Here is a 14,675-nt window from a genome sequence, read left to right on the forward strand (position 1 = left end):
AATCGACATGTATCGCATGTCCCATCGGTCTGAAACCTTCCTAAGTCTTGAAAATCCAAGTCACAAAGATGGAAAATTAGGGCCTTGTTAAGGTTAGGTGTGAAAGCAGGCAGACGACAGCACCCTAAAGGATCATATCCAAACCTGCGGGAAGAACGCATCTTAATTCAATCTCCAATACGGAATGATAAAAACTTCTGGTGAGTTGATTTTAAAAAATGTGTCCGAGATAGAGAGAGGCATGCCCAGGATTTTCGGAAGGGAGAGGGGTTACGCATACTATTTTTCGTGGTCAGTTCTGATTTTGCCATTTTTTTCCTGTCTTTGACGTTCCTCTTTTTTTTTTACTTTTTTTAAAAAAAGGAATACTGGGTCAAATGGGGTTATGACCTCACCAACCCTCCCTTGGGCACGTCACTGGAGGTAAATGAGTAAGCATTTGATCATACTGGAAGACGAAACATTAGATGTGTTGGGAACGGAAGGGTTGTTTCGTGATCCACCTGTATTCGAGAAGACTTCCTTATTTCGTGCTTGTGAGTGCTAAGGCTTGAATCTGAACAATTTGGTGGGTTTCGGCTTTTATAAGAGCTGCAAACATGAGAGGACAAGACACGTTAGTCGTGTTCAGGCTGCGTCCAGTTCGCAGCCCGCAATTTGAATCTCGCGTTGTCGAGTGGATTGTCCATCCCGTGCACGTGTAACAGCTTCGTAAAAACACTCAAAGACACCATAGATGTTTTTATGCCTGATGAGAAGAAATGGACAAACACACATACTGAGATGGTTCCGGCACACAATGTTAATGCATGGAAACAGAGGAGTCGAGTGGTAAAAAATGTTCCGATTTCACGTTCTGATTAAAATGACAGCCTTACAGTGGCGACGATTTAAGGGATAGTTGCTCCACATTTTTTATTTTCTTGCTTCAACATTATGGCCTTTTAATGTTAAGCCTTGTCTACCAAGAGAAAGTAAACTTTCCTTGCAACGCCCTCCGCACCCCCCCCCCCCCGCCATTTTGGAACCCAATTGCCACCACTGGTCTTGAACATTTGTGAGGTTCTTACTATACCCCTTAAAAAATGGTGTTGAGCCCCCCCCGAAAGGAATTCTCCTGGATACGTGCCTGACAGTAGTAGAACTGGACTTCTTGCAGGTTCCGAAGGAAATATTGGGGAAGCGTCGATGCTGAGAGGGGAGGCGGCAAGGAGGGTGCTTCACTCGTTACAAAAGTAAACCGGTTTGCGGGAGGGACTGTGCAGTGCGAGTTTTGTGAGTGGTGTCTTTCGTTTTTGTGTTGTTTTCGGGCATTGTCAATTAATTAACAAGCGGAATGGAGCTTGCTCCGAGTTCCGAGGTGGCGGGTTCATCCTATCTGAACAGTGTGTGTAATTGTGTGATAGAAGATATTTTGAAGCAATCTTTTGGTTTGTTCTTTTGCAGAAACAAGCGAAATTGTGGTGAAAGGGAGGCCAAAGCCTATTTTCAACGATTTAAAACCAAGTCTGCTGGATATGACCGACATTTCAATGTTTCGTGGTATAACGACTATCCGTGGTTATGTGGATGTGCGCAGTTGTAGAAACTCTTTTGTTGGCCATGTACTCTATTTTCGGGTGAAAAAAAACGTGTGGAATTCAGGTGTGGATAACATGGACCATGACCATGACGCACCCAAAAATTCAAATTCAAATGAAAAACTTCACTTTATGACAGCATCATAGAACTTTTTTGATTTGATTTGATTGATTTTGCTTCGCTTGTGCCACTTTTGGCTAATTTGCGAAGATGGGTATGAGTGATTATATGATGAAATTGATGAATAGACATCACAAACGTCCATGTCCAAGCAAGGATTCGAACCCGGGACCACAGCATCATATAACTATTTTCAAAGAAGAGTCGTCGGATTGATCTGCTCTGTAAGTAGCCTTCGATGTTTCTGTAAGTATCAAATTACGTATTATTGTGTCAACAACCAATGTTTACGATTTCACTTCAGTCCTTATGTCAACATTTTTTTTCCTGATTAATAACTTTACCAAAATCTAGTATTGAATTGCAGACGTGCCAGAGTGCCAGCCAGTCTTACGGCTCCTCCCTTAAATGTCCTACTGATAACCGGTAACACTTTTAAAAATCCCACGCCACGCCACTGGTACATGCAGCCAAGTTATTAAGAACAAATATATTTAAAAATTACATTGTAAGAAAAAAAAATATATTAAAAATATCGTATTCCTCGCGAACACAGAAACGCACAAGTTACAGAAGTATTTTCATATTAAAAACAGTCTGTTTTACTTCATTTCTTAATTATTTTTGCTTTATAATTAGTTTAATATAGCACCTGAGTCCTTTTCAGTAACATGCATGATACATGATAAAGCTGCTAGTAATTTGGACACCAGTTTAACTTTTCAATCGTCAAATAATTGGAACTTACTAAAGACTTTTAACTCACCCTACAAATACTGTAGCTGTAGTTTTCGTGAATGTTTCCTTGCAAATATGTCAATAACCTCCTCTGGTTTCACTTGGTATTTGTCTTTATGGATGTATAGGAGAACCAAACCATCCAATCGTTCATTACCCATTGTAGATCTAAGGTAGGTCTTGATTTTTCGCAGATAGGAGAATGAACGCTCAGCTGCAGCCGTTGTGACTGAAATCGCACACAACAGGTGAAGCAAACTACTAAAGTGCTCGTCAAATCTCCTGCATATGGCGATAGCCAATAGCAGCGCACTGCAGCGGTGCCATGTCGAAATCTCACACGGAAAAGAGACAGCGTGGTTGAGCGAAACGCCTTGTCACAGAACTAGGCAACGCCGCACGTCTGTGATCCGCTGGTGCTATTCAGCCGTTCAAGGCCATATGCAGGAAATTTGACGCGCACTCTAATGTTGGGATACAAGGAAGAAAATTTGTACGCCTCTGCTTGATTATCTGGGGTAGATTTTTCCAATAACCAGAATTGTCTCCATAACGTGAGTTCCCTTTCTAATTCTAAAATAGACTGCACATCATCTTCATAAAATTTAGCTGCCTCAATTATATCTTTACCTGGGTCATCTTCTTCAACAATGAATTTTGGGATTACTTTCTGTAGAGTGTTTAAGACATCAATCTGGTTTCTTTGAAATCTATAATCAAATTCAGATATTAAATAATCCAGAAAAGGGATGAACACAACACATCTGAAATAATCGATGACATTCTTTGAGGGAATATTTGACCTATGTCTTTGATTCTGTGCAATTCTTGAGATTTTTATATCAACATTCAGCTCTTCAGCAAGTGCTTTACTTTCCTGAAAGACTTTATCAAACTGTTGAGCACTGTTCTTTCTTATATCCAATAGAGATGAGTAAACAAGCTGAACCAAGTTTGATGATTGCGTTAAATCCATTTGCTTGCTCTGTAGTTGGATTGACAAAGGAAGAGTAATGGACAGGAATTTGCTAATACTTTCAAACAGTGGCGCCTGGCAGCTAGTTTGATGGGTAGTGCCAACGTGATCAAGAAATCGAAAAATTTTCGCTAGCATATATCATAGAAATATAATGAAAGAGGTAATTTTAATGGAACTTTGTTTACTAAAATTGCAGACAAAAATTCAGAGTTCCTAAGATTGGTTTATTTTACTTCGCATTTGTACTACTATTGGCTAATCGCGAAGATAAGGATCAGTGAACACTCACAAAGAACACCGATGCCCAGGCCGAGATTCGAACCCGCAATCCCTGGCGTCGAAGCATGCTGTGCGGAGGTAGGCCAGAGTTTCTAAGAAATAAATGCGACTATTAAAATTTCGACGCCTGTCACCTTTACCATTTTTTTGATATTTTTAAATAGAATTGATGTTTAAATCTGGCGTGGAACAGCCAAGTTGTTTAACTTTTAATTTAATATCGTATAGTTCCTTGGAAAACGGTGTATGTAATAGTGCTCTAATCTGACTCATCTTTACTAACTACCCTTCCTTCCACACACCATCGGACACTTTCACTTCAGTAAAAAGAAAAACACTGGACAATTAGAGACACCGAGTCGATCGGTATTCTCGCCTTTCTTTGTTTATAATTTGCAACCCCAGCACGGCAGACGGTACATCATCAATCGGTGTTACTAACAACTGAAATATGATTAACTGCTAAATGAACTGTAGATCTACAATCGTTAGAATTCAATGCAAGAAATTGAATTATATCTCCAAGTGAAATTCTTATACTGAAAGATTTTCCGTGTGATTTTTTACGAATATTAAAGTAAAAAATCCCCTGGTGATGTGAATTCCCTTTGATATTTAGGCAATTCTTTTGTACTTACAGTAAATGTCTTCAATGTTGTCAACGTCAGTTGCAACACATGAGTGTCTGTGTGCGTGAGAGCAAGGGATATATCTTTTCTTAAGGAAGAAATCGATAACAAAAAAGTCTGGATGGCTCTTTAGATGCAACTATCTAAATGGTTATATAAATTTGGGGAAGATATTACGTTCGTTCTTGCCAAGTATGCAGGAAAGTATCTTTCTCGCGAATTACTTCTGCAACGAGTATTACAAATCGGTCAGGATTAGTCACTTCTCTGTGAAGTTTGCAACTATGTCAACACAATGCGAAAGCTCTCGCGTCGTGTCAGCCGAAAAGGGGCACGGCTGGTTGTCTCATGGGCTACCACCTCCTCGCTCGTTAACTGCGGAGACTTTTTCATGCCTCTGCGCTTAGGCCAGACTATGCTGGCCCAGAGCAAGTGAGAGAACAGCTGGGGATGCGGCGCAGGAATTGAGGCGGCCGTAAGCTGGAACGCTTACGAGATTCGAATCTCCTCGTTCGTAAATGTATTAATATTAACTATATTTTGGCAAAGCAAGTGCTATTTCATTTTCTGAGTTTAGAGCCATGGCACGGCGGCTCTCTCCTTAGAGCCGCCGCTGCTTTCAAACTGATCAGAGGCACCAAACGTTCAACGGCATACGGGGGCACCAACTTTCAACGATGCACGTGGGCACCAATTTTCAACGATGTTCGGGGACACCAGCTTCCAGTGGTGTATGGGGGGCAACAAATTCAACTCAACAATGCACAGGGGGCACCAACTTCAAATGATGTTCGGCACTCAGCAATTTTTAACGATATACGGGGTGCACCACTTTTCAAAAGTGTACACATAATTAATAAGATTTTTTAAATTAACTTTGTAAATTACATATTATGAGTATAATTTGCTCGAGTATTTGAGGAGCGCGTGACCTACTCTGGATCCGCCACTGAAAGTTTCTGTTTTTTGTAGCATGAAATGAACAATGATAATCCTGGAGTGGTCGACGGACTAGTTTGCCCCCTCTCCCGACGATCATGGATATATGAACGCCACATTTTCAAATAAAAATATTATTCACCATTATCTATACCTTTCATTTTATTCTTATCACGGAATTTGACTATTACATTTTGATAGTGTCCCCCCCCCCCCCGACGAAAATATTCCCGTCATTCTATGTGATGCCTCCTCCATCACTTTTTTCTGGCGCAGTCGATGCTACTTGATCAAGCAAGTATCCTTCATCTTCCTCCGCTTCCTCCCCTTCCCTTGTAAAAAGGAAGGTTTTAATATAGTTCAAGGGGAAATTAATTGATTAATCTTTATTAGTAATTTTTAACTTTGTTCGATGCTAGTAAGTTTCACACCTTTTACAACTGTTTGAATTCTAATTGCTCCTTACACGGATCGATAATATACATTGCCATATTTCCTTCTCTCCTATCGATCCAGATATGTTTCTATTACAATTATGCCTATACACACTTTTAAAATTCGAATTTGGGATTCATTGAAAGGCATTTGTTTATATTTTCTTTACGTAATATCATTCTTCAACTGTCTGTTGGCTGTAGTAAACAGAGCCACCTGTGGGTAGCTCGAGGCGTTCATTTCGTGGCTCGAACGAACGATGATTTTTGTCAGGTTTGGCGGGTTAGATATATGGACCATTTACGCGCTAAAATGGCAGCGATTTCAAACAAATCAAATAAGTTACCTACAAATTTCTCAAAACTTAATTTAATTGATGTTTTGTGCCCAGTGTGCAGAAGTATTTTTATAGAACCAGTGACTTTACCTTGCAGACATGGATTATGTCTACATTGTTTTGAAGGAACTGTGGAAAAGAACAGTTTAACATGTCCTATGTGTAGAACTCGAATTGGCAGCTGGTTGCGTAGAGCTACAAGAAGTCAGAAGCTAGTAAATGACAGGCTGTGGGAGTTTATACAGAAGAAATTTCCAGAAGAGGTGAAGGCAAAGCTAGATGGTGATGATGACGGATTAGAAGAACGTAAGTGGGGAAAACCAAAATGAATCTCGACTGCAATGTAAAATTTAACCTTTGATTATTATATATGCTTTTTTCTAGATTTTATAAACTTGTTTTAAGCTGGAGTTCAGGCATCCTTTGACAGATAGATGTGTGCGTGTATATCCTGATATATAGGCTGACATTTATAATAAGGCAATTAATAAATTGGGTTTCTCATTTACTTTTGCTTTCCGGATATTAAAACCAAATTCAGAATACATGAAGGTTTCTTTTTTTTCTGAAAAAAACAAAAACAAGGCAAGACATTATATGCACAATTTTTTGTGCTGGTGTACACACAGATAGTATAGCTTAAGTTTATCAAGTAGGTACCAATTCAGCTTTAACTTTAAAATCCTTGTCTCCTTACTGCTGAACATTTTCGGTTCCATTGTGTTCTACATAAATCATGTGATATGTACATTTCTCAAAATATTATTAGAGTGACTGCTTTCACCAGGTGGTGAATGTAGCTTTGTGCTATTTTCACCAGATCTCATGATTCATTACTGTGTAGGATATATTTTATGAAAAACATCCCTTGCCATGTAAGATGTTTCTTTGACCCAAGTTCCTTTTGTTTTATTGCGATTTCATCATGCTGCAAATGCAATTTTTACATGGTTCGATTTCGATGTACGTTTGTTAACACATGCTGCGAAGTTTTAGTGATTATCTAAGGTTTTGTTCAATATGTGCTTTCGTGGTTAGGTTAGCAGCTTAGGTTTGGTTCCCTTAGCATTAAAATAAAGTCCATAAATGCATTCTACTAAGGTTCCCATTTACTTCTACATTCATTCCCACGCTGCTACGATATTTACTGTCTCTTGTCGATGGAGAATATCTTGTCCATGAGAAGTGCGTAAGGTAATTTTCAAGTTTGTTTTCAACATAAATAACTTTTTTAGAGTCCAAACACAAACAGTGCTCATTACTTTAAGGAAAGTTCAAATTTCGTGTGACAATGATTTCCAAAATTCTACGATAATTAGTCTTTGTGCTAGGAGAAATCATAAAACAATCGGAACCTTTACCGGAATTTCTATAGTATGTAGGTGAGGTGGTTAACTGCTTTCCGTAATAATAATAATTACTGATCTTTATTTTTCTGGGTAACAGTATCCTATCCGCCGGACGGATTTCTTCATTTTTACAGAAGAAACTACTTACCGAAATGAGTTTCTGTAGCATTTTGAAGATTCGTGGAGGGTGTTTTCTTTCATCATTGAATCACTTTGACGGGGAATGCATGTATTTTTGAAGAGAAATATCTCTCAGACGCCCAATTGCCATTGCTTACATTTACTTTCTCTAAATGAACCGGATGTTGCACACATTTCATGACGTAATCTCCTGTCACTGTTTCCAACCACGCCGTTGTTTTCCAAGAAAATGACGTCCTTTTTTTTTTTTTTTTTTTTTAACTATGTATGCCGAACCAAACCTTACCGTGAATGTTTTGTGGGGCTATGCGGGAATGATCTTTGGGGCTATTCGTGAATGGTGTGTGGCGTATTTTCTGTTATAACACACACCAAATTTTAACTGTTTGCCTAACTGAACCTAAAGTAACCTTACCTTGAATGCTTGTTGGGGCTATGCGTGAATGGTGTGTGGGGCATTTTTTTGGTTAGTGAGGTCAGAAACACTGCATATCCACTACGCAAGTCAAGCTGCGGGGCCATATTGTGTATTACTGAAGCGGAAAAAGGAAGAACAATAATAACTGCTAATCTCATAAATTGAAGTTATTTTTGTGAAAGAAGCAAAATTACACCTAAAAGAATGTTTCGCAATGCACAATAGGTAAGTACGAATGTAAAAAGTTACTAAATAAACAACAGACGTGCTCGGCAGATAAGATATGGGCAATTTTTTCTGTTATGCCTCACGACAAATTTGAGTAATTTATCTGCCCAAGCTCAGACTATTTATTTCTGAACGAATCATGGTACACACACATTTTTTATATGTTTAGATTTCTATTTATGTATCTTAACACATACTAAAGAGGCTGGTAACACTTTACTATACCGGAGACGGATTTCTTCAAATTTACAGGAGAAAGTACTTACGCAAATCATTTTCTGTAGCGTTGTTGATGTTCGGGAATGTAGTTTTGATCCATTTTAATGCCAATGCATGTGGTTTTCGTCGGAAATCTATTTCCGAAGCGCTATTTCTGCTGCCGCCATTTGCTTCCTGCATGAGAGCACAATACGCTCTCGTATTGTCCGTATATGCTAAATTGAACGAAAGGAGTGCTAATGGAAACTAACCTAACAGGCCTAACCTAACCTAGTAGGCATACCTCGTCCCCGTGATGGTTTGTGGGGCTATCGTGAATTTTTGGGCTAATGTCAATGGTTTTTGGGGCTACCCGTGGATGGTATGTGGGAAATAAGGAACAACAGTAAGTACTCGTTAATGTGAGAAATAGACATTATTTTCGTTAGAAATTCATTATTTCACCTAAAGAAATGTTCCCCAATGCAGAATAGTACGTTAGCAATGTAAGAAATTGCGAAATAAATCATTGATAGGTGTCTCAGGTATAGTAAAGTAGTACCAAGAGGCTTAATGTTTACTTGCTGCATGTTTTCTGGAGAATTATTAGCCCCTTATAATTTCATTTTTATCCGTACCTCTATACATCTTCGTAATACCATTGATTTTCTTTTTCATCATTGAACTTTGTATTAACCGATAAACTATGTGAGAAAATTTTGTTCGCATAATTTTCGCTTTTCTTGGCTGGAGTAACCTTTTTTCAACTCTGCTAGCAACCCTACACTTCCAAGCTTTAGCATTGTGTTCATGTCGCTCACTTCCGATTTCAATTGGCTGCTAACATCACAGATGTATTTTTACCTTTCTTATATGCCTATGTGTATATTTGTTTGCTAGCAGTCATTCGAAATTACAGGGGAGCAAAATGTGCGATTTTGACAATTTTTTTGAACATTTTGTTAACCGTAAATTGCAATATTTGGGCAATCAGGGCACCTATAGAACTGATTCAGATAACGTTCGAAATGTCTTGAAGGGGCTCTTTCACACGAGACATTACATGACTGTCAAGGTTTAAAAAAAAAAAGAATTGAAGGTGGTGGAAAGAAAATGTTGGTAGCCAGTTTCTCAAAAATCTGTCTTAATTTTTTTTAAAAATTGAATGTCATGCATACACTATTACTCAAGTGTACAAATTTTAAAAATGGGATCCAGAGTTATGGTAAATTTAGGTTGGAATAGGTTATGTAAGGCATAATACTGTAGCATATAGGCAACTTCATTATTAGTGAAGTGGAAAAAATGAAAAAGGAGAAAGTTGCTGGAAATAAGTGTGCCTCAATGTAAAGTGCTTTAATTTTCAACATGTGTCATTCAGGCTGTACACAGATACAAGCTTAATTGGTAGCCAAAAATGCCACATGCTTGGCCCGGAATATTGTATGTCATTGTAATACCATACAGTACTGTGTAAATTAAGAATTCATGACAATAATTACAGACAAAGTAAACAAGAAAATTTAATTGTAACATGCACACTGTGAAGCATGTACTGTAGCCGGATTCTCATTTGTACATGTTTATTTGTTTCTAGTGGTATAGGGGGGGATGCTCGTCACATGTTCATATTTTTTATATCAGCACTTTAGGTTGAAACACACATATTTCCATTAATTTTCCCCTCTTTCCATTTTTCGCTGTGTGCACTAATAACGGAGTTGCCTATGACACCGGACTTTAAAATACCCCTGTATTTTTAAAAACTGGAAATGTGAATATTAGCTTCATGTGCCTTAATTCAAACAATATTGTTTCATTCATGATGGATGCGGTAAACATGATTTAAAATTAATTATGTGAAACTTAGAAACTTTGTATTTCCACGTTGCACAATTTAATAGCAGGGTGGCTACTTACCAGGAATTCTTTGAATTCCAGGAATTGGACATGAAGTATTTGCTTCGGGTATTATGCGTGAATTCTGATTAAATTTTTCTCCGTAGACGTGAAAAATTACAACTTTTATTAATCCAAATCCCATTCATGTTATACATATTTTTTCTCTCAATCCATTTGCTTTGTTAGTGTGCTTTGCAGACAGACGGAAGATTATGGCAATTTATGATATCTTGAAGTTGATTAAATTTGGAATTGTTAAACAATTAACAATTTTTCGTAGATGACTATATCCCGTAAAATTTGTGACTTGTTTGTAGATGTGTTGTATTTCTAGTCTCAGTATTCAAAATGGCAAATGTAAATTATGCACCTTAAATTCATATATATTGTTCAATTGAATTGAATTAGAATTTTGGATATTTTGGAATCGCACAGACCCTTTATATTGTTAATGTGTGTGTCTGGGTGGTGAGGAGGTGGTAAAACGTAAGGTTGAAATAGAGAAAACATTTACTTGTACCATTGAATTTTTGGAAAGTTCACCTTGAAAACTGGGAAATATACTTGAATTTTATCATGGTTCTAGAGTGGCCACCCTGAATAGTGAAATCCTATTAATTTTGAAGATGCGTCTTCATTCACTAAGGGTATGGCATCTGGAGTGGAGATTGTACCACGTCACTGCTTTGTTTGTTCCCGTTAAAAGATCCCTGCCCGGGAACAAACAAAGCAGTGACGCGGTACCATCTCCGCTCCAGGTGCCGTACCCTTAGTGAATGAAGACGCATCTTCAAAATTAATAGGATTTTACTATTAAATTGTGCAACGCGGAAATACGAAATTTCTAAATTTCATGTAAGTTATATTGTTTCATTTTTGTTATACTTTTTTACCTTTGAACTGTAGTAATCAAAATATGTTATCATGCATTACCTAACCTACCATAACTGTGGATCCCATTGGCATCCCATTTTTAAAATTTCTACACTTATTGATTACAATAATTACAGGCATTACAATTAATGTATATATGACATACAATTTTTCCAAAAAAATTAAAAGATCTTTTTTTAAAAAGTGGCTACCAACATTTTCTTTACACTACTTTCAGTTGCATTTTTGCCCTGATGTAGGCATATAATATCTCGTGCGAAAGACCCCTTGAAGACCTTTTGAACGTCGCCTGAATCACTTCTATAGGTGCCCTGATTGCCGAAATATTGCAATGTAAAGTTAACAAGATATTAAAAAAATGGCCAAAATCGCACATTTTGCACCCCTGTAATTTAAAAAATAGCGGATGATCCATTTGGGTATGGATAAAGTAAAATGGATGTGGATTTTTTTGGTCAAATGTAATTACTTGAAATATTGTATACAAAAGTCTGAAAGGTGGGAGTTTTTATTTTTTACACTACTAACAGTTTGGTACAATTTTCAGTTTTCCACATGGCTTCCATTGCAAACTCTGCACAACTCATAACGGTGATTCAATTCATTCCAGGTCTGGTGTAACATCTCTGGGGTGAGAGGGGTTAAATCTGAGGAGTTGGGAGGCCAAGCAATTGGTCCCCCACGGCCACACCAACGACGATTGAAATGTTGGTCAAGAAAATCACGAACCACTTGTGCCCAGTGATGGGGTGCAGCATCTAATTGAAACACAACTCAATATATTCTCAGGGCACATTGAATTATTTTTTATTGTTAGGTGGAATCAGTTCAAACTTCATTGTTGCCAACACACTACAGCAAAACTCCATGTTTCACACACGAAAATTTTCCTACTATCACATTTACGTTTCTACTAATGTTTTATTTTATCCATACCCAAAAAAGTTGAAAGTTGAAGACCTTTTTCATTTGACATGGAATGGGTCTATTTAGAGATATATCAAACACTCGCTAATTATTCAAGTTAATACATTTTCTTTTCAAGAATGTACGAAGTCTGTTTTGTCTGTATTTTTGGACACTCAATATTCATGTATTTATATATTTTAAAATATGTTTTCAGTTCTGCAACAACCAGCACCTCTTCAAATAAGTAATCCAGGAGAAATCAGGCTGGAATATCAGAAGCAGATACAACAATATGAAGATGAAGTTAATAGGCAACGTGCAGCAGAAATGCGAGCCAGTGAAGATCTTATACGACAGCTGCAGGTGAGAATTATATTCAGTAATTGATAGATAGAAATCTACTTCAGAAGATGTTTGAGTATGTACAAATGCACTATATATATATATATATATATATTAGGGATGGGACCGATTAATTGTTACTCTATTGGTATCGGCCGATATAGGTGTATCGGTTTATCGGTAAAATTACCGATTATTTTGCCGATCCGATATATCGATAAATATCTTATAATTTAGTGCAAAATTCTGCCATTTTGTTGTAATTTTTATGGATAATGTGCATGCCCTACTTTCTGAAAAAGTAAATGTCTAAATATTAAACTTCTTTTGCATTGCAATCAGCTCAAAACACACATTTATTACGGAGATCAATGAAAATTTCAGGGTCTTCAAGGACCATTACTAATTTTATATCGGATCGGTAGAATATCGGTTATCGGTATCGGTAAATTTTATATCGGTACTGTATCGGTATCGGCCAAAATTTCATATCGGCCCATCCCTAATATATATATATATATATATATATATATATATACACACACACACACACACACATACACACAAACATACACAGATTGCGACTATGGTAACAAATTCAAATAGCTGTAGCTGATGAAAAACCATGCCTTCACCAGCGGTGATTTTCGATGTGGTGGCCATGAACACAAGCTCTGGATTGCAGTTTCCACTGCAACAAGCTATTTCAAAGTACAGTGATATCCAATTTATTCCACTCCTCCTGGCAGGCTTTCCAGAGACCGTCAACGTCATGCTCATCTGTGCCCAAGAGCCCTTCATTAACGCAAATGCATAGAAAGCCATTGATGATGCATTAGGTGATTTAACAGGGATGGAATGTATTTCCGTTTTTCTCTCCATATCCTCCAAGAATTGACAGGTTGAAGCAGATGTATGACTTGAAGCCTCATCCTGATGCAGCCAAACCGTAACGGAATCGGCACATAGAGAGATGGGATTTTTGTGCAAAACTTCGGGGTCAGGACGTGAGTCTGATAATAGACACAGTTGACTTTCACATCTTTAGCTACCCAGCGAATGGGTAACTTGCCATTGTAGCTGTATCCTGCGATGACCATGAAATCCTTGGGGTAACTTTCCTTCGTCTCCTGATACCAACTTGCAAACCCTTTTTCACCCCTTGGTTTGTAATATATTGCTGGAGGCATGCATATTTCGTTTTTGACGAAAACACAAAATGTGAAATAACACATTCTAATGTTAATTTTCCATGTTTCTGAAAGGTGTGAGGTGCATTTTCCTACCCTGTTTTGTCACGAAATGATGCGAAATGAACTGCAACATTGGAAATAGACTCTTTAACACAAAATTTACCGTATATATACTGACGTGACACTTCCTGAAGTCAAAGTATCCTGCGAGTTATGCAATTCACTGAAAATTGATTAATTCTGCTGTAAATATTTGAGAAGCAAAAATAGACCCCTTTATACAGGAATAAACTTAATATTCTGGTAATGATTTAATGTGCTATTAGAAGGGATATGTTTATTTTGCGTAACAGTGCAGTTTTTAAATCAAGATTAGGATTATATTCACATTTTTATAACCAGAATGTCATTTGATATACCGCTTTTCACTGCTATAACATCGAAATTTCATTTTATTTATCGGTTTTGAACTCTAAATTGACTGTTTCTATACTGAAAATTTGCTTTTTTATTTACCAAAAATATGTGTGTCTAATATTACCCAGGGTTTGTTGCAGTCATGTAGATACACATATCCCTCATCTAACGTGAAAGTAAACATATATTTTTTACCATCCAGGTGGTTTTCATACAGCTTTCGGCTGTTCATGGCATATTCTGCAATATGCTGGGGCAGCAGCTTATGAACTCGGCGTTTATCCTGCTTTTGCAGGTTCAAATCCCAGGTTACAATGGTGTTTACAGTAATGGTGTTTACAGTTGTCGCTGCAATGGCTCTCTTGCTTGATTCGGTCTGAAAACTAGGGCCTTCACCTTCCAAATGATCTCCGGGTCCGGCTGGTGCTGGTCGTGGATGAGCCCTCTGGAATCAGTCCTCTCCTGGCCTTAACTTGTTTGTGCAGCACACAAGAGATGCCTTTCTCGCAGACGGCATAACCACTCCTCTTACATTGCTTGATAATCTCGCAATACGAGCATTTTGCATTGGAAAGAATTGTGAAGTACCCTTCTCAGAATGGTTTGATTTTGGGCAGCATTCTATATGTGCACTACGCTCGAGCACA

At 37.7% G+C, this 14,675-nt stretch overlaps 1 protein-coding gene across 2 annotated transcripts in view; it reads left to right on the plus strand.

The window, feature by feature from the left end:
* Positions 1–5,932: 5,932 nt before the first annotated feature.
* LOC145979505 (E3 ubiquitin-protein ligase RNF169-like) overlaps positions 5,933–14,675 on the plus strand; it is a 92,373-nt gene continuing 83,630 nt past the window's right edge. For both annotated transcript variants that reach the window (XM_083112441.1, XM_083112442.1), the window contains exons 1-2: positions 5,933–6,343; positions 12,291–12,439. In XM_083112441.1, coding sequence (XP_082968567.1) covers positions 5,992–6,343; positions 12,291–12,439 — 501 coding nt within the window. In that variant the 5' untranslated portion in view covers positions 5,933–5,991. The remainder of the gene's footprint in view (positions 6,344–12,290; positions 12,440–14,675) is intronic.

The sequence above is a fragment of the Lepisma saccharinum genome, chromosome 26 (genome assembly GCF_977018435.1).
Source record: "Lepisma saccharinum chromosome 26, izLepSacc3.1, whole genome shotgun sequence".
NCBI lineage: Eukaryota > Metazoa > Arthropoda > Insecta > Zygentoma > Lepismatidae > Lepisma > Lepisma saccharinum.